General features: G+C 45.7%; 1 protein-coding gene across 4 annotated transcripts in view; it reads right to left on the bottom strand.

Moving 5' to 3' along the window:
- CEP290 (centrosomal protein 290) overlaps positions 1–27298 on the bottom strand; it is a 1516454-nt gene that overhangs the window by 981100 nt on the left and 508056 nt on the right. For all 4 annotated transcript variants that reach the window (XM_085653911.1, XM_085653913.1, XM_085653912.1 and 1 more), the window contains exon 27: positions 17144–17349. In XM_085653911.1, the coding sequence (XP_085510037.1) occupies positions 17144–17349 (206 nt within the window). The remainder of the gene's footprint in view (positions 1–17143; positions 17350–27298) is intronic.

The raw sequence follows: 27298 nt of genomic DNA, 5'->3' as shown, positions 1-27298 counted from the left end.
TAAAAACACAGTTAACTGAATTTAAAACATTTCTTTCAAACTAGTTGCATTTTTTTGTTGATGAAACTAGTTGCATTTTATTGTGCCCCATCCAAGTATAATCACCTGTAAGTGAAGCCTTCCAATTGAACCAATTTTCAAATCTAAAAAAAGAACATTTTCCCTGGAAAACGAATTTTATTTAAGCTTACAATTTCACAACAGATTACAAGTTTACTGGCACATCCAACAGACGCTTCAACCTGAGCTGTTATCTTTTTAGTCTGATCAGAACATGTTTTTTTTACTCTTTTCTGGTATATTGATTCTGATCAACTTCGCCTGGTATAGTTCTACATCACATGTGGAATACATACATATATACACATGTATATATACACATACATACATATATACACACACATTTGAGATATATATACACACACATATATACACACACACACACGTGTACACACGTGTACACACACGTGTGTACACACATATTCACGTGTACACACACGTGTACACACACACACGTACACACACCCATACACGTGTACACGCACACATACATACATATTGAATATGCTACTTACCAGTATGCATCTGTTCTTGGCATGTAGGGCTGCTGACATTCATATCTGTGCATAGATCGCCGCCTAGTGTTGGGTCCGGATGATTGCACATTGTTGTCCTGGAAGAGTCTTCGAAGCATCCTGAGATGGGTGACTCCTCCCCTGGACCACAGTGCGCATGGGCATCCTCTCCATCCCCAGATTGTTTTTCGCCATTGTGGCAGTGATGGAGTAGATACAGGAAGTGATGACCATGCTATACAGTAATTCTGAGAGCTGCAGCTGCGACAGGCGCCGGGGAGGAGGGTGGGCGATATGAATGTCAGCAGCCCTACATGCCAAGAACAGATGCATACTGGCAAGTAGCATATTCAGTTCGAGGCATGTGGGCTGCTGAATTCATATCTGTGCATTGAATACACAGCAGTACCTCCTATTAGCGGCGGCCACCCGTGCCAGCTGCAGCAGTCTGAAAAAGAGTTTTGAGAACAGCCTGTCCTACAGCAGCCTGCTGTTTTGAGTGTACATCTACACAGTAGTGTTTGGTAAATGTATGTATAGTGGACCATGTGGCTGCTCTACATATTTCTTGTAAAGGAATGTTTCCCAGGAAAGCCATGGACGCCCCTAACTTCCGTGTTGAGTGGGCTCGTGGAGGAATCGTTAATGTGCGTTTAGCTTTTTGATAACAAATTTGGATACATTTAACGATCCATCTGGCTATACCTGCTTTGGAAATGGCGTTGCCTTTGTGCTGTGGAGAGAAGGCAACGAAGAGTTGTTTAGTCTTCCTAAAGTTTTTAGTTCTGTCAATATAGTACATGAGGGCCCTTTTGACATCTAGTGTGTGGAGCATCCTCTCAGCGACATTTTGTGGGTTTTGGAAGAAAACCGGCAGTTCAATGGTTTGGTTCATGTGGAACTGCGATATTACTTTAGGCATGAACTTGGGGTTGGTACGTAGTACGACCCGGTTTGCGTGAACTTGTATAAATGGCTCCTGAATGGTTAGTGCCTGGAGTTCACTAACTCTCCTTAAGGAAGTGATGGCAAGCAGGAAAGCCACTTTCCAGGTGAGGAATTGAATCTCGCAAGAATGGAGAGGTTCAAAGGGTGGACCCATTAGTCTGGTGAGGACCAAGTTGAGGTTCCACACCGGTGCCGGGGGGTGCCTTGGGGGAATCACCCGTTTAAGTCCTTCCAAGAAGGCTTTGATGGCAGGCACTCTAAATAAAGAGAGGTGCTGCCTGTTTTGGAGGTAGGCTGCTATTGCTGTTAAATGGACCCGTATTGAGGTGTATGCCAGATTGCATCGGTATAGGTGTAATAGATAGCAGATTATGTTCTGAATAGATGCGTCTAGCGGGTTAATGTGGTTGTTGTTGCAATAAATGACAAACCTCTTCCATTTGGCTGCATAGCAAGCTCTGGTAGTGGGTCTCCTAGCTTCCTTAATGATCTCCATACAGTCAGGTGGCAGGTTTAGGTAGCCAAACTCTAAGACTTCAGGAGCCAGATTGCCAGGTTCAGCTGTTGCGGATCTGGGTGTTGAATTTCTCCATGGTTCTGCGTCAAAAGTGCGGGTTTGATCCGCAGCCTTTGATGCGGCCCCACGGAAAGTTCCAGAAAGGTGGTGTACCATGGCTGGCGTGCCCACGTTGGAGCAACCAGGATGAGTGTGAGAGAGTGCTGTCGCAGTTTGCGTGCCACTAGCGGTATCAACGGCGCTGGGGGAAAAGCGTACGCAAATCTGCCAGACCAGTTCATCCATATCGCATTGCCCTGCGACTGTGGATGTGGGAACCTGGCGGCAAAGCTTTGGCATTTTGCGTTTTCCCTTGTGGCGAATAGGTCTATCTCTGGATGACCCCACTGCTGGAAGTACGGTTGGAGCACTGATGGGTGTAACTCCCACTCGTGCATCTGGTGGCTGTGTCTGCTGAGCAGATCCGCCATCTGGTTGTCTTTGCCTGGGAGGTGTTCCGCCATGAGGAATATGTTCCTCTGAATGGCCCACTTCCACATGCTCTGAGCCAGATGAGACAACTGTGGAGAGTGTGTTCCTCCCTGTTTCTGTATGTAGTACATGGCAGTCATGTTGTCCGTCCGGATCAACACGACCTTGTTGCACAGGTGTACTTTGAATGCTTTCATTGCCAGGAAGATTGCCATCAGTTCCAGAAGGTTGATGTGCATCTTCTTTTGTTGTGTAGTCCATAGTCCCTGCACTGTGTAATTGAGTACATGAGCTCCCCATCCCTGGAGAGACGCGTCCGCTGTCAGTATTATTTGTGGAACAGGCTCTTGGAACGGTCGGCCCTTGCAAAGGTTTTGTGGATTCCACCAATGCAGAGAGTTGTATGCCCGACCGCTCACCAACACTAGGTCTTTCAACTGTCCTTGAGCCTGATTCCACTGACGTGCTAAGCACTCCTGAAGCGGGCGCATATGTAGTCTCGCGTGTGGGACTATGAAGATGCAGGAGGCCATCATGCCTATCAACTGCATGAACACTCGCGCCGGTAGGGAGTGTTGAGGTTTGAATTTTGATATCAGCAGTTGCATGCTGTTGATTCTCACTAAAGTTGGCTGAGCTGTGGCAGCCAGAGTGTTGATTGTAGCGCCTAAGTACTGTTGTACGTGCGCAGGTTGGAGACTTGACTTTGGGTAATTTAGTGAGAATCCCAGATCGTGAAGAAGGTGAATGGTGTGGGACATGTGGGCGGCACATTGTTGTGCTGATTTGGCCTGAACTAGCCAGTCGTCCAAATAAGGGAAGACGTGAATATTTTGTCTTCGTAGATGTGCGGCCACTGTCGCCAGGCACTTGGTAAAGACCCTGGGTGCTGTTGTTACTCCGAAGGGGAGAACTTTGAACTGATAGTGATTCCCTTGAATGGTGAATCTGAGGTATTTCCTGTGTGAAGGGTGTATTGGTATGTGGTAGTATGCATCCTTCAGGTCTAGTGTAGCTAGGAAATCCCCCTGAGTGAGTAGTGGGAGAACCTGTTGGAGGGTGAGCATATGGAAATGCTCCGACAGTATATATAGGTTTAGGGGTCGCAGGTCTAGGATAGGTCTGAGCGAGCCGTCCTTTTTTGGGATCAAGAAGTACAGAGAGTACACTCCTGTGCCCTGCTGGGCGGTGGGTACTACTTCTATGGCCCCTTTTGCGAGCATAGCAAGCACTTCTTGCTGGAGTAAATCTAAGTGTTCGGCTGACATAGGACGGTGCTTTGGTGGTATGTTGGGTGGAGTGGAAGTTAGTTCCAGACAGTACCCATGTTGAATGATGTCCCTGACCCACCTGTCCGTGGTGATGTTCTTCCATGCGGGCAGGAACAGCTGGAGTCGTCCCCCGACAGGTGTTAAGTGGTCGGGGGGTAGGGAGAGGGCGTCACTGTTTGTTTTTTGGGGAGGACCTGGTGTTGCCATATCCACGTCCCCTACCCTTGGCGCTGGATACACGATATCCACCCCTGTTGTTTTTGTCGTAGGTGGTCTGTGTGCTACCTTTAGCATACTGTTGTTGTGACCCCTGGCCCCGTGACGTTCCCCTATTTCCAGAGCGACGAAAGGAGCCACTACGAAATTGTTGGCTTTGTAGCGCCCCCATAGATTTGGCAGTATCTGTGTCTTTTTTTATTTTCTCTAGGGTAGTGTCAACGTCTGGGCCAAATAAAAATTCTGTGTTCACCGGTAAGTTGAGGATATTGTTTTGGATCTCGGGTTTGAAGCCTGAGATGCGTAACCAGGCATGGCGTCGTAACATGACACTTGTGTTTATTGCCCTGGCCGCTGTGTCAGCTGCGTCTAGGGCGCATTTGATGGACGCATTAGTGAGGAGTTGTCCTTCTCTAATGAGGAGCTCTGCTGACTCTTTATACTCTTCTGGTAGGTGTTGGAGCAGTGACCCTAGGGTGTCATAATGTGACCTGTCATAACGTGCCAGGAGTGCTTGTGTATTTGCAATGCGCAGGATATTGGCTGCTTGCGCTGCCACACGTTTGCCCGATGTTTCAAGGACCTTTGACTCTTTGTCGGGGGGAGGAGCATCACCAGTTGTCTGTGAGTGGGCTCTTTTGCGAGCGTTGGCAACCACCATAGAGTCTAATGGCAACTGACCCCTAATGTATTTAGGGTCACCAGGTGGAGGCTTATATTTCTTCTCAATCCTTGGGTTTAACACTCGGGCTCTTGTGGTGTCCTTGAAAATGTCTTTGGCAGGCTTCAGAACCCCTTTAAGCATGGGCAGAGTGTTGACGGTTCTTTCCGAAGATGCGAAAGTGTCAAGCAGGAAGTCCTCCTCAATGGCGTCAGAGTGCAGTTCCACCCCATGATGAGCAGCTGCCCGTTCGATAAGGGCATTAAATGCGGCCGTGTCCTCTGTAGGAGAAGTTTTAATATTGTAGAGTTGCGCATCCTGAGCATGTGGCGTGACACTTGGGTCTGTGGGGTCATCCCATGCCTGATCAGGATCCTGTGTGTCATCGGGATCTGCGTCCCCGGGGTAGATGGTATCGTCCCCACCATATTCCTGCATTGTGTCCGATTCAGAAGGGGTAGGAGAAAAGGACTGTGGAGCTAGTGGGAGGGGATGGAAGTGTTCTTCCAACACTGGTTCCTGCTCAGCCGGTAGCTTGCGTTTTAGAGGAATTTTGTATGGCACCTCTTCCCTGACTGGCGTGATCTTGCGCTTGTGGAGCATGAGCCTGCCAGTGTCGGCATCGATAAACTGTGGCCCTGAAGGGTCGTGTTCCGTTAGGCCAGAGGCGGTGGACTGTGTGTGGAGGACACGTGTCCGAATTTGAAAAAGTTTCGGTGCCGATGTCGGTGGCAGCCCAAAGGTGATGTTGGTGGGCTCCGAGTGCACTGTACCGGGTGAGGTAGTGTGGGGACCCGAGGTAGAGTGGAGGGCTACCTGGTCCCGGATACATTGAAGAGAGGCAGAGACCTGCTGCACAGCAAACTGAGATGGTGGTTTGGTGGGCATCTTGGTAGTAGGTGTGGAGGCCGACCCCGACTTTTTTGTCGGAAGGGGGTCACTGGCTTGAAGGGATGCATCGATAGGACTTCTTTGGCATCGGTGCTTTAGGCGTCGACGTTGCTGAGGCGGCCATCTTGACTGCGGAGGCGACGGGCTTCGGTGTCGGCGCCGAAGGTGTCGGTGCCTTGTGGTGCACGAGGGCGCGCCTCTTCTGAGCGTCGACCGCGTCTGCTGCGGTGAGCTCGGCGCCGAAGTCTTTCTGTACGCGTTCGGAGCCGACGACTTTTTCCGGCGTCGGTGCCGGGCCAGCGGACTGTTTCGACGCCCTTGATCCGACCACCACCAGTTTCGCTTTCGATTTTGAAGGGACTGGAGCGATGGATGTTTTTGGGTTTAACAACCCGGTCGTCTTGGGTAATATTGGCTCTTGCATAGTGTTCAGTGCCGGGCCGGAAGGCGGGGCCGAGGAACCATGGATTAGGTCTTGGGTAAGGCCCGAAGGCGATCCCTCGACCGGAGCCTGACGACTAATTTCGGCCTCCGTTTCGACGGATTGGCCTAACTCCTCGGGGGAGCTGTCTTCTTCAGCCCCATAGGCTTCGTCGATGTCCCCTACCTCGTCGACGGCTTCTTCACGTCGAAAGAGCTCTCCGTCATCGTCGTCCGATCGGGAACCATGCTCCGAAGCGGGGCTAGATAGTATTTCTTCCACGCTCTCGGCGTCCTCGTCCTCGGTGCTAAATATGTTGGTGGGTGCTGGAGCTGCCTGCTGCGCCTCGAGTCTCGCTGCCCGTCGGTTCCGTAGAGTTTTCTTGGATCGGAACCGTGCGCAGGCCATGCATTTTGACTCGTCGTGATCCGGCGAGAGACATTTGTTACAGACCGGGTGGACGTCGATGTGAGGGTACTTGGCGTGGCACAACGGACACCTCTTGAACGGAGTCCTCGATTCCATCGTCGTGGAGCGTCGAAGTTTTGACAAAGTCGAATCGAAAGTTTGAAAAAGGGTGCGGAGCACTAGGACTAGTAGTCGACACCGAACGGTAACTGTACCGACGAAAACTATAGGCCTTTTGGCCTAAACTAAGTATTCCGAAGTTGAGCTAAGATAGTTGCATCCGAACCCAATGGCGGAAAAAAACAATCTGGGGATGGAGAGGATGCCCATGCGCACTGTGGTCCAGGGGAGGAGTCACCCATCTCAGGATGCTTCGAAGACTCTTCCAGGACAACAATGTGCAATCATCCGGACCCAACACTAGGCGGCGATCTATGCACAGATATGAATTCAGCAGCCCACATGCCTCGAACATATATGTATATATATATATATATATATACACACACAGAAAATCAAAGCTAACAAATGCAGCTCTTTAAAATAAACCGATTTGCTCCTTATGTAGTGTATTCCAAGGGATAAGCTGGGGAAATGGTCATGTAAACAATGATCAACTATAAAAAAACAAGCAATATACTTAAAGGAATGACCAATATAAGGTAAGTTTATTATCGAGTATTTGAAGTACAAGAATAAAATAAGCTCATAAAAATAAAATGCTCACACCATTTTAATGCAAGTCATGGGGAGCTTCAGTTAAAACGAAAACCTAGGGAAACCAACGTCATCTTGAGGAGATATACTAAAAAGTCTGCATCATTAAGGGTCTTCTCACTGGGGTCTTGACAAGACCAAATCGGACTGAATGGTGAGTCAATATGGTTGGAAAGTAATAGGAGGTTAAGCAGTGAGATTCAAGGTCACTTTAGTTTGTTTTTTTTACAATCAAATGATGCCAGCAGAGAAAGTCTAAAAGCTTCATTTTATGCAATTTCTATGACCTGGTTCCTCTACTTGTGGGTAGGTGTCACTGATTCCAGCTGACAAAATCTCTACATGATCTGACAAGCCTTGAGGAGCTGAAAGTGAAGAGTTTTGGGCGAATTGCGTCTTTTCAACCAGTTGAACTTAATCCTTATGTGAAATATGAGTGCAGTGCAGCTATAGATCTCCTGTAATTAATGTTATACAAACTTGTAAAGGTCAAAAAAATAGGGTGTCGAGTTTGGCAATACATCCCTAGGCTGTGGAATACTAACGTTGCTACATACATGAAGACACACATATACAGGCATTCAGAAACCGCACTTTAAAGAGATTGCCACTGTGGACCATGGAAGGAGGAGTAGGTGCAGCATGAGAGGAACTAGAGAGAAGGGAATAGGTACATGGTTTTACTAAAGGTTAAACATAAAATTGCGGGATGGTATGCATTTGAGGGCCTTTGTTGTGGTAAACTTATGAGGAGACAACATGGTTATTCAGTTTGGGCACATCATGACAGTAGGTGAGATAGTATGCCTCAGCAGATTCAGCCTGTGAGGTACATCTACACTAAGACTAGATATGTTTTCTCGGGATGGTAAATTTCAATTTTATGTATCTGGGTAATGTTTTCTGCAGCTTCAGATTAACTTTTGTTCTGTATTCTGTTTTAGTTTCATTTTATTCCTCTTTTTCAGTTTTTTGGGGGAAAAAAAAGGGGGGCGCGTGTCCCTTCTCTGGTATTTGCGCATTTCTCCTTCCCCTCACCATGATTATCAGATGTTATCAGACCCTGGTTAGGCTATGTTGGATTGTGGAATGTCTGGGGCGTGAAGAAAAGCCAGTTGATGTCAGGAGCAGTTTGGGGAAGCTGTGCCAGCTGCTGCTCTGTATTAGATGACTAAGAGAGTCTGCATTTCCTCATGTCTACACAAGTCTTCTAGGCTCAAACAATTGTAAAATTTGCCTTATGAATGTATAAGAATCACTAATTAGGCATATGCGTAACCTCAAAACACTTTTTGATATTCTGTGCCTCCATTTTGACATCTTTGCTACACTCCTGTGTGTTTTGTGCAAATTACAGCATTTGTTACATTGAAGTGAAGATGTACTACAGCATGCCCTTGTACTGCTTTTCAGCAATACAGTAGCCAAACATGCAGCTTTACTTGCCTCTATACCCAATATCAAAAAGGTTGCATTTATACATACAATGCCAGCAGAGACTACAGAGTTAAAAATTAATGGGCTAAATGTGCACCTGACTCTGCCTGGGATACAGGTACAAAACCCATATTGTCACTTCAAAAAGATAAATATTGATAAATAGTCTTCCCAGCATGCTTATACCATAGATATGTTTTCTGGCTAGGAAGTGGGTCCTAAGAGTTCCAATTCAATAGTGCAGACCTCATGGGATTTTCCACATCTTCCTCAGTACTGAGTGGGAGGGTATTACATTTAAGGGAGTTTCCCTTTGGTTACTTTCTGTGATACAGACTTTATCAACTACGGTCAGGAATTGGCCTTTACTATCCAAAGCTGTGGGGTAGTTTATTGGACGCTGTTTGGGGCATACAAATCACAAGCCGAACTCAGGCGCTTTCTACTTGCCAGAAGTCCCAGCTGGCTCTAAGACTGCTTCCAAAACTAGTCTACCTATTTCCAAGCTAAAACTCAGGACCAATGAGATTCTTCATTAGAGTCATAGGACGGCCGCTCTATTCAAACTAAAGTGCCTGCAGCCCCATAAGAAAATTGCTTGTTAGTGATAATATTTCAAGTTCATCTGTGTGCCAAATCCTCTGAAAAGCTTGCAAAGAGAGAAAGACCAGCTGCAGAAGCCGAGGTATCTGAAACACAGCAGGAACCAAAAATTAGCAATAACTGCGCTTAAGCTTGGACCTCATCTTTAGAAAGGAAAGACCTACAAAATCTACATTGATAAATCTGTTGGGAGCTTGATAAGTAATTTAGATCAGCTTGTCAAGCCCAGCAAAGGACAGCAGGAGTTTGTTCAACACACTCGGTAATCAACTTTACCACACCCTTCGGAGCACTAGTAAATGTACCAACTAAAAGTAACCACTACATCGATCTGAAGACCTTGAATTATGATTCAGCCTTCAGCAGCACCTGCTCCTTTTGGCAGCCTTTACTTCATCATCAGCCATGAGCAACCAGATTCCATTTCAGAAAACCTTGTTCCAAAAACTACCTTGTGAGAGAACCAACTCTGCTCCTTCTACAGTTCAAACCCTTTCTCACAATCCGAATTCTTTGAGAGGAAATCTCATTGAACCGATGTGACACCCTGAAACACACATTTCAGTAATCCCCTGTTAATCCACAGAGCTCCATAATTTCTTACAAATTCAATGGCAGCATTCCTAAGCAGGCAAAACCTCCACCACATACACACCTGGTCCATTGAAGACCAAGATTTGCCCTTAGTCCCGGTTTCACTACTAAAAACTCATAAAAATACTTAAATAGGTGTTTGAACAATTTTAATCACTATAGATTTTAAGAGACTCGTATAAGAAAATGTTTTAATAGGACCCTAACCCTAAACTAAATTCAAATGTTTACTTTGTTTTTAGGTCTCGCCGAGTGAAGAGGCTTTGCGAGGCATGCAGTATACACTATAGCTGGGAGAAGCTCCGCCCACTTTCCATCTATAAGTTTCATTGGCTTCCATTATAAATTGAGCATTCTGATTGGTTTTTAGCTTCGTAGTCCCGCCTCCTGACTGCCATGTCGTCATTATTATTCTTCCGAGGCTATCAGCCCCTTTACTGTAGAAACCGTTTTGTTCCACAGCCTCTAAACGTTCCCTCCCGTAGTCCGTAATTTTTTTCACCACAACCACCCACCCACCCCCTCCCATTCGTGCCTTCTTTAATGCCCGCACTTCTGTTTCCAAAGCAACAGGGCTCGCGTAAATGCGAGTCCCGTTGCATTTTCAGTGCTTGTTTATTTTGTGATTGGTGGCCCAAATTGCACTCTTTGTTTCACATGCACGCAATGCCTTACATCGTACGCATGTGTGACAAATCAGTGCTGTTTTTTCCAATTGACTGTGGGAGGCAGAGACAGCGCAAGCAGCGGCCGGGACAATGCTGGGAGAAGATAATGAGCATTTTCTCGGCCGCTGCTTGTGCTGTCTCTGCCTCCCACAGTCAATTGGAAAAAACTGTACTGATTTGCTATTGGACAATGGCAGTGTGTAGTGTCATTTCAGCCCCATGCAGTTTAGCTTTTACATTTTGCTTATTGCGACGTCTCGGGCTCATGCTAAGTGCCTTAAAATCACAACCCTACCACTACCGCCATGATTGCCTTCCACTTCTCACACAACGTGTATCATAAACCTCCATGCTGCGCTGGAGCGTCTTGTGACGCTGCCGTATGCCAAAACTGCGGGCCGTCCACTCACAAATGTGAAGAGATCCATAGGGGTGGCGGGATGATGTTCCACCACGCAGTCTCAAGCGACAAGATCCGCTGTCTGAAGCAGACCGACACTGTCAATTCACATCACGGTTGCGGGACAAGGAGAGGCGTTTGCTATGCACAGATAGGTCGAGCGCGTGCATCACCTGTTGCCTTTGTTCTGTTTTTTCTATGTAGGAAAAGGGCAGGATTTTGTGTGGCTTGCTTTTTTTTTTTTTCCATCGAGCCAAGCGAGTGAGCGTAATATTGTAATGCACAGTTAAAATGTTTCAGCCCTGAAGGCCAGTTATCGAAACTGCCATATTTCACTTGATTTGCAGCATAGAGAACGGATAGAAATTCTTTGACTTATTTTTGTTTCTATTATGCCTCGTGTCCGTTGTTTTGGTGAATCTGTTTTTGACTTCTAATTCTGAAACATGTTACGTAAATATTCTTTTGCAGCTTTAACTCGCTGTATATTGATTTGCTTAGCACATGCCTACCATCTAGTGGTTTTATCCAGTATAGTTTAACATTTATAGCGCAAAACACCCTCGGTATATTGACGGAGAGTTTACACTTGTCAGTGTTCATCAAGGCTGCCTACCATTACCCTGTCTCTCCACGTACTGAAACGAACACTACTCCTACAGTGATCAACTTTTTGTCCCGGCAGGTAAGTTCTGCAACACCTATCTTTGTCAATCCCTAATCCATCTACAAGAACCTCGAACAGCTGTCCTTCCGAACCCTAGTAGAACAAATCCAATCAGTTCGCACTGTCGGAATTCAGAGCTGAGCCTACTATGTGTTCAGGAAGTTAGTTCTGACTGGTGCATGGGTAATGGCACTTGCTCTACAAATTCTGGTTTGCTATGCCTAGGGCATTTTGTGGAGTGCTGCGCCGGCGATTCCACGCAGAGAGAGAGGGAAAAGCTAAGGACTATGACTTTCAGACAAGAGACTGCTCCTGATGACGCACCTTATCACCCACGGACCTGTCATGTGTGTCAATGCTGCCAATGATTAGTTGTTGCCTATTACATGTAATGCTCTTGTTTCACTCTCGAAGCTCATAACGTTTTTTTGTTTTTTTACGGTATAAAAGTTTGTTAGACTGTGACATGGCTTGCTGTTTGTAAGTCACACATGCTTAGAAGGGTAGTACAAACACTACAGGAACATGGATAGGTGTAACGTCCTCGATTGGAATGTCCGTGACCTGGGAACATACGTAAAGAGACACAGGATGCTGTAATTCTGGTTGAGGCTCTACTACTCATGTTACAAACCTGTGCGCACGGACATAACGCATTTAAGGGTAGCACGCCGCAAAAATCAGAAATATTGAACTTTCACAAAACATTAGTAAGCATGGAATGCGGTGTGCATTCTACCACCTTTCTCGAATTAAGTCATTCCTGGGCAGACATGACCTACACATAACCTGCCTTCAACAGACACATCTGGTTAACATTGCAACATTATTGTCTATAAAATGAAATACAATCGGAATTGTTCGCCTTCAATACACGATGGGTGATGTTTGCATGCTTGACATGTTGACGGTAATACGACGTGCGACACGAGGGCCGAGTGAGTGATGAATGCTGAACTCTGATTTTTCTCCTGAGCACTTTGACCGCTGCTTGTCCCCCCCCCCTCCCCCGGTGGCACATGGCTTGGCCCTTTGACATCCTGGCTCCCGTGGCACCAAGGCCTTCTGGCATCGAGGCGCTTTGATCTGTGATCTGGGGGAGGGGAGTTGGTGAGCAGCCGCGGTGCGTCCATTGGGGCGTAGGGGCGTAGCCCCACCAGCCCTGCTGCGTGGACCCGCGTTAAATAATTAAAATATAATGTTTTAAACTTTTACAATACCATTTGCCAAATTACCATTTACTTACTGCGCACATTATTCCGGCGGCGCCGGGCAGCACCCGACTTTATCGGGAGTGTGCAGGGGGGCGGGCTGGCTGGTGTGGTGATTGGATGATTGACAGGTCTAAAAAACGTTTTTTTTTCCCGCATGTATGCTTCGGGCAGCAACTTGCCCGAGCATGCGCACCCAGGCCGGCCCCATTAGCTAGTAGGGGGGGGAAGGGTGCAGGACCTGCTGGCGGCAGCGCTGGAAGCAAAAGGGCGACAGGGCGAGCAGTCACTCTGCCCTCCAAGCCAATCCTGGCGCTGCATGCAGCGCCACTGCGCCAGGATTGGCTGGTCACCGCGCAGCATGAGCAGGGGCAATCATGATTGGATGCCGAGCTTGACCTTGACGTAAGGTAAGCGTGCTGCGTGGATCCGGTAACGGTCGGGTAACGGGTTCACTTCGTGCGCGTCGCCTGAGCCTCGTGGTCGTGACTCCACTCGTGGACTGGACGGTGGCTGAGGACAGGACACACAGGTAGGATCGGTTGGGGAAACATGGGGAAATGCTTAGCCAGGTCTCACTACTGGAATAGGAAGGCTATAATATAATCATGACGGTGGTGCTTTGACATGGGTAAATGCTGGTTTCACTGACGTAACAGTAGAGTGCTTCAAAACAGGGTTATGGTGATTTAACACTACAGAGCTACGTATCATAGTGAGGTAACTAAGGGGGATGCTGCAGGTCAGATACTAGGTGCAGTGACGTACCTGTGGCTGTGTGTGTTACTCTCTAGACAGAAAGAGCACTACGGTGGTCAGGATTTCGTGGACTGGCAGAGCTGCAAGTTTGTCTCGTTACAAAATATTAGCGGTAGCTTGTAAAGCTGGTCAAACCCGACTTTTTTGAGGCGTTTCAGATGAGAGCGAAATGAATTGCGCTTGTTTAATGAGCAGGTCAGAATTTAATCGCTGTATCCAGTTGCTGCATAGCAGTTTTTGATACTGAAAGCTCACCTTCTTCAGCTTCTGCTGTTGGACCACGCGAGCTTTTTTCGGAGCAATGACACGACCTGAGAAAGTAGAACAATTCAATAATCCCTGATCCTGCTTTGCATAAAACTTCTACTCCTCACTCACCAACTGTAACATAAATAAATGGAAATAAGCACATCGTTCTACTTCATTGTTTGTTCTGGCCTCGTCTCCCGGTACTCCGTAAGGGCATCATATAGCACCTTATCGCCACTCCCCACCTTCTCTACCACAACTAATCGCTTCAGGCTTCCAGCACAATCCTCTATACCTCCACCCGATCTCTCTTTTGATTCATCGCCTTTTCCGTCACTCTGGTTCCTTGTATACTTAACTGCCAACACTTCCCCACGTCACAGGTAAAAACAAACAACAACAAAAAACACGATCGATTTAATAAAAGTTTAAGACCTACTTTCAGTTAAAAAAAATACTTATGCGGTGCACATAGTAGCGCTCTTATGGACCGCATTACATAACCCATGCCTTACAAAGCCAGCTCCTTATCTCTCTCTTACCCTATCCCGCGGCAGAGGCCACAGAGTGGTTTTCTGGGGGTTATGATTTCTTTTCAATTGCGCATAATGCTTGGCAAGGCTGCCAGTGCGAGCTGCCAAGCGCTCCCTGTCAATTACTACATTTTCACAGTTCAGACTTAAACAAAGCTCGCCCCAGTCAATAACGGAGACAAGCATACCTGCCAAAATACATGCCCAAGGCCAGTCACAATGCCTCAATGATTCGGTAATTGCTATTCTGCCATAAATCAAGGGGTTTGTATTGACAGCCACGATTTACTGTTTTCTAATGAGGGATGAGAGCGGGGTAGGGGAGTCATGCTAGTTTCATAGCAGTGCAGTCGCTTGCACCGAGCAGGGCTGTTTAACCGAGGCTCATTTCTTCAACACAATGTTTTCTTCTACTGCAATTTTGATCTGGCTTTCATCTAGTAAAACATGTGAACACAAGCAGGCACAATTGCTTTGGTATTGGTAATGTTGATGGAGGTAATGGTAGTGTAACACTGCTAATGGTGATGGTAGTATTGGTGGTAGTAATAGCAGTGGTGCTAATGTGTTGTAGTAATAGTAGCGGTAGGGGTAATGATGGTGCTCTTGTTAGTGACAATGAGCTGGTGGTGTGGTAGTCGAAATGGTTGCGGTAATGGTGGTAGTGGTAATGGAAGATTGCTCTATAATTTGTTTTAGTGTGCAGTGTACGACTGTTTCATTTGTTTGATTTGTTTACTGGTGGAAATGGTGGTTGTAGTTGTAATAGTAATGAAAATGGTGATGCGGCGGTAATGGGGGTGATGGTAATATGAGAACGCGCTAGAAGAAGGATGTTAGATGTGGAGGCTGGAATTGATAAACTTGGGGTTTGGAGACTAGACATTGGGATTGGCTTGCTACGACTGGGAGGATTAGGAGGACTGTGCATTGAGCAAGGAAAACCACGAGATTAGACTATTAGACTGCTGAGTTGTTACAATGGTAGAATGGAACTGTGGGACTCTGTGGTGATGTACTCATCTACCTACATTTCACATTCAGAGGTTTGTGGAATGTGGTAGAATGAAGGAGGGTTGGAGGTTCTCTCTGTGATAGTTGTGGAGAAGAGCTAACAAAGGCTGAGGCCAGTAAACAGATCTCTTGTGGTATTTTGTGTGTGGTGTATTTTTTCATATCACACTACTACAATCAGGCGTACATGATTCCTGAGAGTTTAAAAGCAACCCCGGGCTGTTTGCGTTTAACCATTTGCAAACCATGAGCCGTCACAACTCGATGTTTTGCACTTCACCACAGAGGCACTTTCAAGTTCCTGACGTCCTGCGGAACGAGCCTGGCAACCATTACACTGCTGTGCAACTTCTTCTACTCTTAGAGCTGAGATTTCCATGAGTCTTATAGTCTGAATTCAGCACCTGAGAATAATAGGACAGAATGTATGAAGCTCTGTGGTAATACTGAATAAGCAGCTACCTATGTTATGCCATCTATTAATGTAATAACTGCACTTTCACAATTGCTTTATTAACCTTCCTGCTTTCTCAAATTTGCTTGAAAATGCACGATTTTCTTCTTTTTTCTCAAAATTTTCTTGGGGGGGGTAACCCCCCCAAACCACCCTTTTGGGGTTCGGGCTAGCACGCTGCGCTCGCTCGCTACAGTGCTGTATGCTAATTCGTTTGCGCCCCACCACTTTAAAATCTCACCCACCGCCCCTGTTGGTGAGCTGTCACACGCTGCTGAGCAGGGCGCAGGGGGAACCGACTATCAAAGGGGCGTGGACAATGTAATTAACGGCATGGCTTAAAACACATAAGCTAAAAATATGTGCTTAGCATAGTGTGCCACCTGACTTGTATTTTACTGTTTCTGTCATTGCATCCAGACATATGATACAACAAGTAACATCATACCTACAACAAGTCAGGACTATTGGCTTTGTCAATGGTTGTTAGCTGCATAAGATAATCAAGCAGCAACTATGGCTAGTATATGCTATTGAAAAAGCTTCCACTTAAAGCCCCGGTGACAACACAACAATGTTGCTGCTTCTGATTTTCGAAAAGTGAAGTGGCAATTTGAAGTATGCACTATTCAATAAGGCGCCGTCACTTGCATCAGCGCTCGGAGTTTTGTGTTTTAAAAAGCAGACACATGGGAGATGTAAGAAGCAAGGATTTCCCTTCCCCCACAACACTCACCTGGCATGACATCATGCCGTAACTCCTCCACTTATGAGAAGTGAGCAGTAGGCTAATGTGCTGCATAGCTAAATACATATAAGGTCCCAAAGGCGAGACCGTTTGCATTGCAAATGCTTGTTATCCCTCTTGTTCCTATTTCCATCCGGGAATTTACAGTGGTCTTTAGTTAATATTTTTTACTAATTTTATTTCTTCCTTTATTTAGATCGCTTAATTGTTTTGCGCTCCTCTTTTTTGCTTCTTTTATTACCAGCACCCCTTGCACGGTTTAGTCTTGAATTCAGAAAAGCCAACAAAAAGAGAGCCAATGCATACTATAAACAACCTTTGGCTCATGTATGTTTCTGACTCGATGGCTTTCGCTGTGGTGGAAGTTTGGTCAGAGTTGCCATCTTTCCCTCTGTTGAACTAAGGACTGCCAAAATGTATTATGATATTTGAACGTGTTAATAATTAATTATGATTGAAATTATATTCTACATGTTATAAAGGAGTGTGTACAGACTTATTAAAGTGTAGAGTTTACTATTATTAACAATGATGTACATTGCATGTTTTGCTGAGGTGCGTTTGTTTAGAGAAAAATATCAAACTTCTTCATCTGAAAATGCTCGATGTGCTCAATTACATAAAGCCTTTTTCAACTTCATATTCTCCTCTGTTAAAACTATAATATATTTAGCCATCAATTAAAATGGCAGAATAATTCATTAATCTACCTCGGAAAACTTGATTTCCAGTTCAAAATTGCGTTCTTCTAGTTGCTGTACTGTGGTTCTTAAATGTTCATACATTTTTTGAGAATGTTCAGCCCTTTGTCTTTCATTCAGCTCTTTCATTTCCAACATTGTGATTTTCTTGGAGATGGAAACTATTTCACTATTTGTAACTGCTTTTGTGGCCTTATCCATGGCTGTCTCTCCACCTAAAAAAGAAAGGATAATCCAGCGTTAGAAAGAAAAAAAAACAACGCACCTAAATTAATGTTAAAATTTGGATACACCATCCAAATCGTATATACTGTTAGCCTTTCGCTGTATTCTAATACTTTGTTTTTCAAAGTTCATAACGTTTGTGCTGCAGGGGATGAATGATGTCACACATAGAGCCTTACCCTTTAGAAACAATTCAGTGCTAAAATAAATTCTGAATTCACTGTGGTAGTCCCTGCAGGCGCGCAACACCCATTGGACTCAAAGGCTTCAGCCCCCCCCGTCGTGTGTGGCAGCCCGGGATGAGACACCTTCCCGGGCAAAAAAGCAGCCGCACCCGAGCACTTCACAGGTCTTTAAAAGACTACTTGTATGTTAATGAGGCCTCGCTGTTGTTTCACCCCTTCTAAGAGCCCCTGCAGCTCCACTCTGCCTATTGCTTAAAGTTCAGCCCCCCCCGAAATTTTTGCTCAGCCCCCCCCGAAATTTGGCTCTAGTTGCGCCTCTGAGTCCCTGCCTACCTACAGCTAGCCAGGTACAACAATAAGAGGCCAGCTCTGTCGGGAAACCTGGCCTATTCTCCTAAAACAGGAGAACAAGAAGTAGTGAAAATTCAAGTATTTCTTGTTCTCTACTGCAATATACAGATTTGCTGATTTTGGGATGATGATAATTTTATTTCTGATGACAGAGATCTTATAACGTGTGATTCAGAACATACATACGAACTCGAAAAACATTAAAAACTGTTTAAAATAGCAAAGTTGCCTTTCTGACAGCAAAAGGGCAGAAGATCGATTAACAAAAGGATAGGTCTTAACTTTGTAGGGGGATGACCTATGAAAAATATATAATCCCATATATACATAAAAATACATATAATAGACACTTCATTTAATTTCAAATAGATAGTTAAAAACAAATCGATACTAAAAAGAGGGAAAAGGACACATAAATCCATAAAAACAGTAAGCGAAATAAATTACACATTGCACTTTGAGCGTCTTATCCATAAGGTCATCAGGAATTTAGATAAGCCAAAAAAGCTGACTCTCCTAGTATCTGTGCTGAGTATTCTGAGCACTGCCAGATAATGCATAAAAACAATGTACCTACACAGAGGGATAATCCACTTGGACCACAAATTTTCAGGGCGAGGGCAAAAGACTAATAGGTGGACCAGAAATTCAGTCCCTCTTTTACATGCAGGACACATATCACCAGGGTGTGGCTTGGCTTCACCATCTACTGCAGGGCACCTTAGTGGGGAGGGTCTTATACCTAAATTGAAGAAACAATTTCCACACCGAGTGGATGCCAAGAGGCCCCTAAGTCCCACTCAATAAGAGGCAAGGGCTTCTGTAGTCCATAACCGATACCACAACATTAAAAGCTTGTACTCCATTTGATAGGTGATCTTTCTTTGGGCCAAAACAAGGACAATTGGAGTTAGAGGGGAACTTGCAGGGAGATTAAGGAGAGATCTTGGAAAGTGATGTTCCTTCGCAGAAAGACAGACCGGGTTCCCACTTCCTCACAATTCTGCTACATAGATACCTGAGTCTAGGGCTTTTGAATTATAAATGTCTAGTGCTGGAGCCGCTTTACCCGACACAGATCTTTTATGAATCTTAATTATGTGGAAGGTTTGCTGAATTAACAAGAGATGTGCTTGCTCTATGTGGGAGGCCCAACAAAAAATCGGGGTTAAGCATCCCCAAATAATCAAAGGTGGGGACCTGTTCAATGTGGCGATCCCCGACTGACAGACATCTCTTAGTTGTCTTCAAAGAGCCGTTTGTGAAGACCATATACTTTGTTTTTGAGTCATTTAGCTCCAGACCAAGCTCGTCGCAAAAGGATTTAAAATCGTTCAATAACTGCTGGAGCCCTTTGGGAGACTTTGATAGCAATAGCATATCATCAGCAAAAAGGAGAGCTGGAGCCCTTCACTCTCTGACTGTTGGAGAGTCACATCCATCCCTGTCGAGGTCCCCTATAACCCTGTTTATAAATAATGAGCAGTATACATTCTCCACCTTGCAACCATCAATCTCACCAACATAAAGATCTTGGAAAATAGCAATGGGTAATGCTAATGACAGATGCACTATTAGTAATCGAAACCTCCTCCGATATTAGCAACCATTACCGCAAAACTACGCATATAATGTTTGCAGACATATTCGCTCATCAAAAAAACACAAAGAGGCCCCATCTGCCTAAGACTACTGTACATAACTTTGAAGGGATAAGCCCCAGTCAAAACACAAGGGTGCTTCTACTGCTCCAAAACGTATGATGCCTTTGAAGAGGGCATTGTGAGTGCACCTCTTCAAGGCTAGAGGTTGTGGAGTACCAATGGAGGTCTACCATCTCAATGCAGAAAAACAGTGATTCTGGCAAGTACCACATTTGCACATTAAGGGGCCTTCCAAATAATGGGCCCAACAACATAAACCTTCCTGTTGACAGTGAAACAACATATTTAAAAATTATGGGGGCAACCCATTACAAAAAGTATTTCTAATTAACCTAGAATTTATATACTTTTAGACTTAAAATGAATGCACCCAAGACTGAACTCACTAGAATCCAAAAACAAATAACTTAAGCTTGTATCTAAATTTCATAACCACATAAAAAAAAAGAAATTAACTGTAGAAGGATATATTTCCTGACCTATTCATAAATTGTGAAGAGTTTGTTTCGGATGTGGCATAGTTTAAACCTGTTTACTCACATAGATTTTTCCCTAGATATAAGTGCAGACAAAATGTTAATTTGTGCAGGGCAGTTTTAGTTTTTTTTTGCCTGAACTTACCTTTCCCCCATCCAGAAAAATATTTTGCCCAGTGGAGATACATACCCTTTCCCTTACACCCCTGAAATTTTTGAAGTTTTCATTGTTTCAAGGAAGCACTTTAACCCAAATTACTCCAACCATTTCTTGGGGATTAGTTTTTGGTGCATAAATGGGGTAGGAAACTGCACTGGAAATGGTAATGAATGTCATTAAAGATACAAGCCCAGAGAGGACTTATGCTTGTACCAATCACTTAAGAATACATGTTTCCAGTCCCAATCCTAAACTTACAACAGTGGAAACAAATGGCATATAATCCACCATTGTAAGTGCACCGAAGATTCTAAAATGCCACTTATTCTCTTTTGTGCAGAAGGAAGTGGAATTTAAAATATTTATTTTTTAATTAAGCAGCACAAAACATTTCTGGAGGGGCCCAACATCTTTCTGGAAACTGATGTCACAGTGGATAAGAAAATGTACGCTTTACTAAGTAGCCACAGCCCTCAATCACATGCATCTTAATTTCTTCGATTCAACTGCAATATATGTGAGTCAATGAATGAACAAATTAATGAAATAGAGATTTTGTGTGACTGCCACCCAAAGGGTATCCTGGCTCTAAAAACTCAGCATGAGCACTGGAGGACATAACTTGAAAAGAGCTACTGCTATCCAGGAGATGTCCAGATGCTAAAGACTCAGATCACTTTGAGGATATAAAAAGCTAGGATATGCAGTTGGAAAAGAAAGATTTTCATAGTCTTACTAAATAGAGTGTAGTTAGAAACTGACTGAATATGTAATGAATGGGAGGGCCACAGTTTTGCTAATAGGTAGGACAGGGATCAGCCACCTTATCTGTAGAGCATGATTTTTGGTATTTCCACTTGAGACATCAAGGTAGAAAGCAGTTTACGGGAATGCCGTAAAAGGATTATTTTTTACTAATGTAGATTATACCAATTTTATCCACAGCTTTGTGGGTGAAGCGGAGAGCATTAAACACAACACTTTTACAGACGGGAAGCCAGTGCAGGGAATTTAGATGCGTTTTAACAGGGGCTGTCTAGGCATGTTTAGAGAAGTCAGCCTGGCCAATTTTGAACAACCTGTAAGTGTTTCAGAATAGGGTAGGTGGCTGGCTCAGTATATGGTGTACACTTATTTAAGTGAAGGACCTTGCACTTATCCAGACAACCCTTATAGTGATTTTAGTGGTCTTAGACAACAATAGAAAGCTCTCTAAGTGGTAGCTGTGGAGAGCAGCCCTCAAGCTTATCCGGAAGGAGTGTTAAGCAGCTTGTTTTACCACATCTAATCATGTAGTGTAGGTCAAATGAAAAAGAACCTAACAGTATTTCAATAAAAATAGTTCTATTTATTACACAACACTCACTAATACATTGCTATATCTCCTACCCGGAGATATAAACACAAATACACAAGAACACTTCAATTGCAACAGGTAAGTATGCACAAAATACCGTGGTCTCCAGGGGGAGACCAAACCCTATATTAAGAAAGTGGAATGCGAGCTACGACCAAAGTTGGGACTTGGACTAGAAGACTCAGAGGAGCTGGGAACACAAGGAACCACCCACAGTAAGTACACAGGAACCCCACGGAGGCTGTGTGCAGAGTGGAAACAGTGTCCAAAAGAAGTCAACGGGGAAGTTGTGGTTGCAGTTTTAAAGAAGGACCCTTCCCAGTGGACTCTGAAGAAACCCCTTGGAAGACAGAATGTTGGAGAGTCACCGCGACCATGGATACCCCAGGAACCAGAATACCTACTCGAGAGAAGGCGGGAGTATAGGTGCGAAGTGATGTCGGAAACCGCAGTAGACTGTAATGGAGGACGTCAGTAAAGATGCCGCCGGAGAAGACTGTGCAAGAGTCTGGTGGAATCCAACGGTGGATTCTTGAAGAAGAGAACCAATAAGCAGAGGGGCCAGTGTCCATGCCATTCTGAGGTGACCAGGTGGCATGCAGGAGAAATGCCCACTGATGACAGACGGTTCAAAGGAGTTGACGGTGACCTTGTCGCTGCAGCTGTGAGGACCAGGCGACGCTGAGGAGGACAAAGAGCCGTGCACGAGCTGTCCCACGTCGGACGTCGAGAACCAGGGTTCAGTGTCTGGCAGGAGCACCAACAAGCTTTGGCAGCTGCAACATGCGTGGAAAGCGAAGAAGCAGCAATGTCTGGACCAGCAAGGTCCATGGGTCTCACCACCAGCAGAGGAGTCAGAGCAGGCCCCAAGCAAGCAGGGGTGCCCACTAAAGTAGGAGAAGCCCTCCGGAGGACCCACCGGCCAAAGGCACAGGAGTAGCCAGAGGACCTCAAGCAGCTCACCAAGAAGGAAGGTCCATAGTTCAGAGGATGCAGTGAAGACACTGTACTTGGCAGGAAGAGATGCTGGAGGCTGGAGCTTCTTGTAGCCTGAAGATCTCAGGAGTGCAGAGCCAACAAGCCTTGGCAACGGCAAGTCGGCACGGTGCACAGGGGTTCGGTCTCAGCTGTTCAGACGAGGGATACTAGCCTCAAACTTGCTGAGAGGACAAGTCCGGCCTCAAGGGAGTTGCAGGACCACCACCTGAGTTGCTGAGTCTTTTGAAGTCCATGGGAAGTCAGGAGCAGCACACCTGTCAGCTTTGTTGCAGTGACTGCAGATGCAGGGGAGTGACTACTTCACTCAGAGAGACTACTTTGGGTGTCCTTGATGCCAACAGGTCAGTTGAAGATCCTTGAAGAAGCACAGACAGACGATGAAGACTATGTGCAGAACAGCGAGACCAGGAGCAGCAGGAGTCTTTCTTGATGCAGTCTCGGTTCCAGGCGAAGAACAGCAAAGTCCAGACAGTCGAAGAGTGACGTGGTTTCAGGCTTGAGTCTTGTCCCACAACAAATCTGAAGAGCCACCCACAGGTAAGCCCATAAGTACCCTAGGGAATGGGTTTGAACGACTCGGGGGTCTATCCAAGAGGAGGGGTTGGACAGAGGGGAGAATACTCCAATGTCCGTCTTCAAGTTTTGCGCCAAAGCGGGAGTCAAGGGCTTCCTGAACTGGCCCTAACTGGAGTATGCAAGGAGGGAAACAAGGGTGCCCTTCAAAGCAGTCTGGTGGTGCTGGCAAGCGCCACCACCCCATGCCCAATACACTAAGGTCTGCCTGGGGAGCTGGTCATAACTCCCTGTGACAGGAAACCTATTGTTCAACCTTCTCCTGCTCAAGCTTGGCTCAGCAGCAGGAAAGCAGAATCATGCCTGTGGTCTGCAGCAATATTAGCTTGCTGTCAGACCCTGAAAGGCTGCAACCGGGAGTACATGGGTGTACCCCAAAGGAACCCCCCAGCACATGGGATCATACTTCCAACACTAGAATCGGTGTAGAAGTATGATTCCAACATGTTTTATACCAAACATGACCAGGTTCGGTGCAGCCACTATATAGGAAGACATCTCGTAATGATTGATGTCCACTATATGTGTATAAATAATGGCTGACCGCACTTACAAAGCATGGGGAATCGACTCCGGGGTTTGTAGGGGTGTCCTGCTCATGCAGGGGCACCCTCACACTTATAACCAAGCACCCTGCCTTCAGGACTGAATGGCTGTCTAGAGGGTGACTTATAGGTTTTAAGTTCAGTGACCTCAGATATAAGCAAACTTACATCTGTTGTGAGAGGTGAAAGCACCAACTCACACAGGCTGCAATGGCTGGCCTGTAGTCACAGTTTGAGTGGTTTCTCATGGGTGGCACAATACATGCTGTAGCCCATGGGAGACCCCTTGTGTACCTATGCCCTGGGTACCTTAGTACCATATACTAGGGACTTACAAGTGTACACTAGTAGCCAATTGTGGATGTACACCAGTACTTACCAAGTCAAATTTAGGGAGAAAGCAAAGTGAAGGGGTCCTGATCTGCAGATCCCAGTCAGACTAGGCAAACAAAAAAAAGACTGACACCAGCAAAAAGTCAGGGTAACCATGAAAGCAGATCCTACTTTCCTACAGTAAGGGTGCCTCTATTTAATTCTTAACAATTCAGGCTCATCCAGTTAGCTACAGTAGGCATACATTGTTTAATGTTTAATTGATTGTGATGTTCAGCAATAATAATAATGATTTTTGTCTTTTGGAATATGAAACAATGTGGGATACGTAGAATTTTACAAGAGAAGCCAATGGAGAGATGTACATATTTTATAGAGCAGGGTTTAGGGAAACATTCTGGAGGACTCTGCACTACCTAGAAAAGGGGGTGCAAGGGTACTGAAACGGTGGAAAAAGACTATTTGTGTTCTATCTGACAAAAATGAATGCAGTTATCTGAGTACCTTACTACAGATTCCAGTGCGAGTCAGTATAGAAAGCAGCACTCTACAACACAGAGTTGGAGGCTGCTGATTCATCTAGAATGAACAGGGTGGCAGTGCCACCTTAATCCCAGATAGTTCTAAGATTGTCCTCCATATCCAAGAGGTCAGATTCAGTGTTTTGTCTAAACCCAGACTGTAGAGAATCAAGTAGGGATTCTTGTTCAGCGAATGTGGACAGCTGGCAATTTACGCCATTTTCAAACATTTTAGTAAGAAGGGGCAGAAGACTTATCTGCAAGCAGTTCAGCTAATTGAGAAGAAAGGCAGCGAGTTTCTTTAAAAAGCTTTGATTTTAGCTTTTTTTTTTATAAGATAGGTATTAGAGCTGTTCCATAAGAAAAATTACATGAGTGAGAAATTATAGCTATCATTTTATCTACTACTTGTTTAATATGTGGAGGGGTTGAGTGAAGAACCTTATTTTGATGAAGTTAAAAGTGCAGTGACTTGCTGAACTGATAGGAGAATTCTATGACAGAGGAACCAGCTTGTAACTATGAATTATCCGAGAAAGAAAATATGATGAAATAATACTACTCATATATCGGCACTGACTAATATATCTTTTTTTAATTTCATTATTTATGCTATTACATTAAATAAGAAACATACAACAAAAAACTGTGACAATTACATGCTGGATTCGCCATAACATTAGAATCTATATTACAGCTCGGCCCTACTGTATATGCCCCCTCTAGCACTTGTATAACATCATGTTCCCTTCCCGCTGCCTCAACTACTGTGTCTTTCATACCACATTGTTTCCTCAGTCTATAGATCTACATTCGAGTCCCCTTATGTGTCCTAGCAACCCCTAATGTCCCTGCATGGGACCCAGAGATTAACAAAGAACCTCCCCTGATGCTCCAGATACCGACCTTCGCTAACCCTCCTGTCTCCTGGCCTTCAAGTAACTTGTCATCCCTGCAAGAGAGCTGAAGGCGTGTCTCCTGGCTAATGCCCATTCACTGCATTCTTCACCCAGGGGGCTACCATGGGTCTCCGTGTGCCTTGCCATCCCATTGCAACAAGCCTCTTCACTAGGAGAAGTGTCAACTGGAGGAACTTCTGTTGCATTTTACTCTGTTTGAGGTGTCCCATGATACCCTGTAAGCATGGTTTGGCAAAAGGATCCAATGGCAATCTAGTCATTAGGCGGATCCGCTCCACCACTTGCAGCAAATACGCCTGTATCTCATCACAGTGCCATGCCATGAGTAAGAACGCAACTCCTCTCTATCTACAGCGGGGATATGCAGTGGAGCGTCTTTTATATATTCTGTTAAGCTTGAGAACCATGAGGTATGTGCGGTAAACATAGTTTAATTGAATTTAAACCTAGAATTCCCTGAGAGCTCCTAAACCAGTGCACAGTTAAGTTTCCATTGCTGATCTGAGTTGTTCCTGCAATTCTCCCCCCGCCGCCGCCCTAGCTGCCATCTGAACGTCTCCGATTTAATGCCTCAATACATTAAGGACACTAGATGTCCCTCCTCACCCATACTCGGAACCACCTGTGTAGTCTCAGATCATCGCAGTGCCTGCAGGAAGACCATCCAGATCTTGCTCGTCATTTGTGCAATATGGGTGTATTATAGATATTGACTGTGGACCAAGTTGAAGGCATCCTGAGCTTCCTGATAAGTGAGGAATCATTCCCCTGGATACATATCACCCAAGTATCTACAGCAGGGGTCTCCAACGAGTAGCTCGGGAGCTACTGGTAGCTCGCCAATACCTTCAAAGTAGCTCTCGGTGGTGAAGTCAAGCCCAGTATAAAATTCAGAGAGTAGGTGCCTATAAAAGAAGGCAGCACTGCTCATCTCAAGACCCTTAGAGTGACAGCCACCAAAACCTATGGCAGTAACTCATACTACAGACCTCATCTACAGACCTCCCGGACCCCGTCCACAATTCAGTGACACCATCGCTGACCTCATCAGCACCCACGCCCTCGCTTCCACGGACTACATCCTCCTCGGGGACCTGAACTTCCACCTCGAGAACAACAACAACGCCAACTCCACCGCCCTGATCGACAACCTCGCCAACCTCGGACTCAAACAGCTCGTAACGACACCTACTCACGCAGCTAGACACACGCTCAACCCCATCTTCTCCGCAAGCCCCCACGTCTCCTTCAACCACACCACCGAACCACACTGGACCGACCACAGATGCGTCCACTTCACCTTCAGAAAACCCACCACACACCACCGCACCCAACAGCTACCACGCCGCTGCTGGGGCAAGGTCACCGAGGACCAACTGACTAACGCCCTCGCACTGAGACCACCCACCGACCCCACCGACCCAGACACCGCCGCGACCAACATCAAACAGTGGATCAACGACTGCGCCAACACCCTCGCCCCTCTCAAGACCTCTACAACCAACCACACCAACAAGAAAGCCGCCTGGTTCACCGAGGACCTCCGGATCTCCAAGCACACCTGTCGGAAGCTGGAGAAGAAATGGCTCCACGACCGAACACCAGACAACCACACAGCCCTCAAGAGCGCCACCCGCAGACACCACCAACTCATCAGGACCGCCAAGAAGACCGCCTTCAAGGACCGCCTAGACAACAACGCACACAACACCAAAGAGCTCTTCAGCATCGTGAAAGAACTCTCCAACCCCAGCTCCAACACCAACGACATCCCGCCATCTCAAAACCTGTGCGACTCCCTGGCCACCTTCTTCCACCGCAAGATCACCGACATCCACTACAGCTTCAACTCCGA

The sequence above is a fragment of the Triturus cristatus genome, chromosome 4_1, assembly GCF_964204655.1.
Source record: "Triturus cristatus chromosome 4_1, aTriCri1.1, whole genome shotgun sequence".
NCBI lineage: Eukaryota > Metazoa > Chordata > Amphibia > Caudata > Salamandridae > Triturus > Triturus cristatus.
This window is presented reverse-complemented; position numbering and strand designations above follow the sequence as displayed.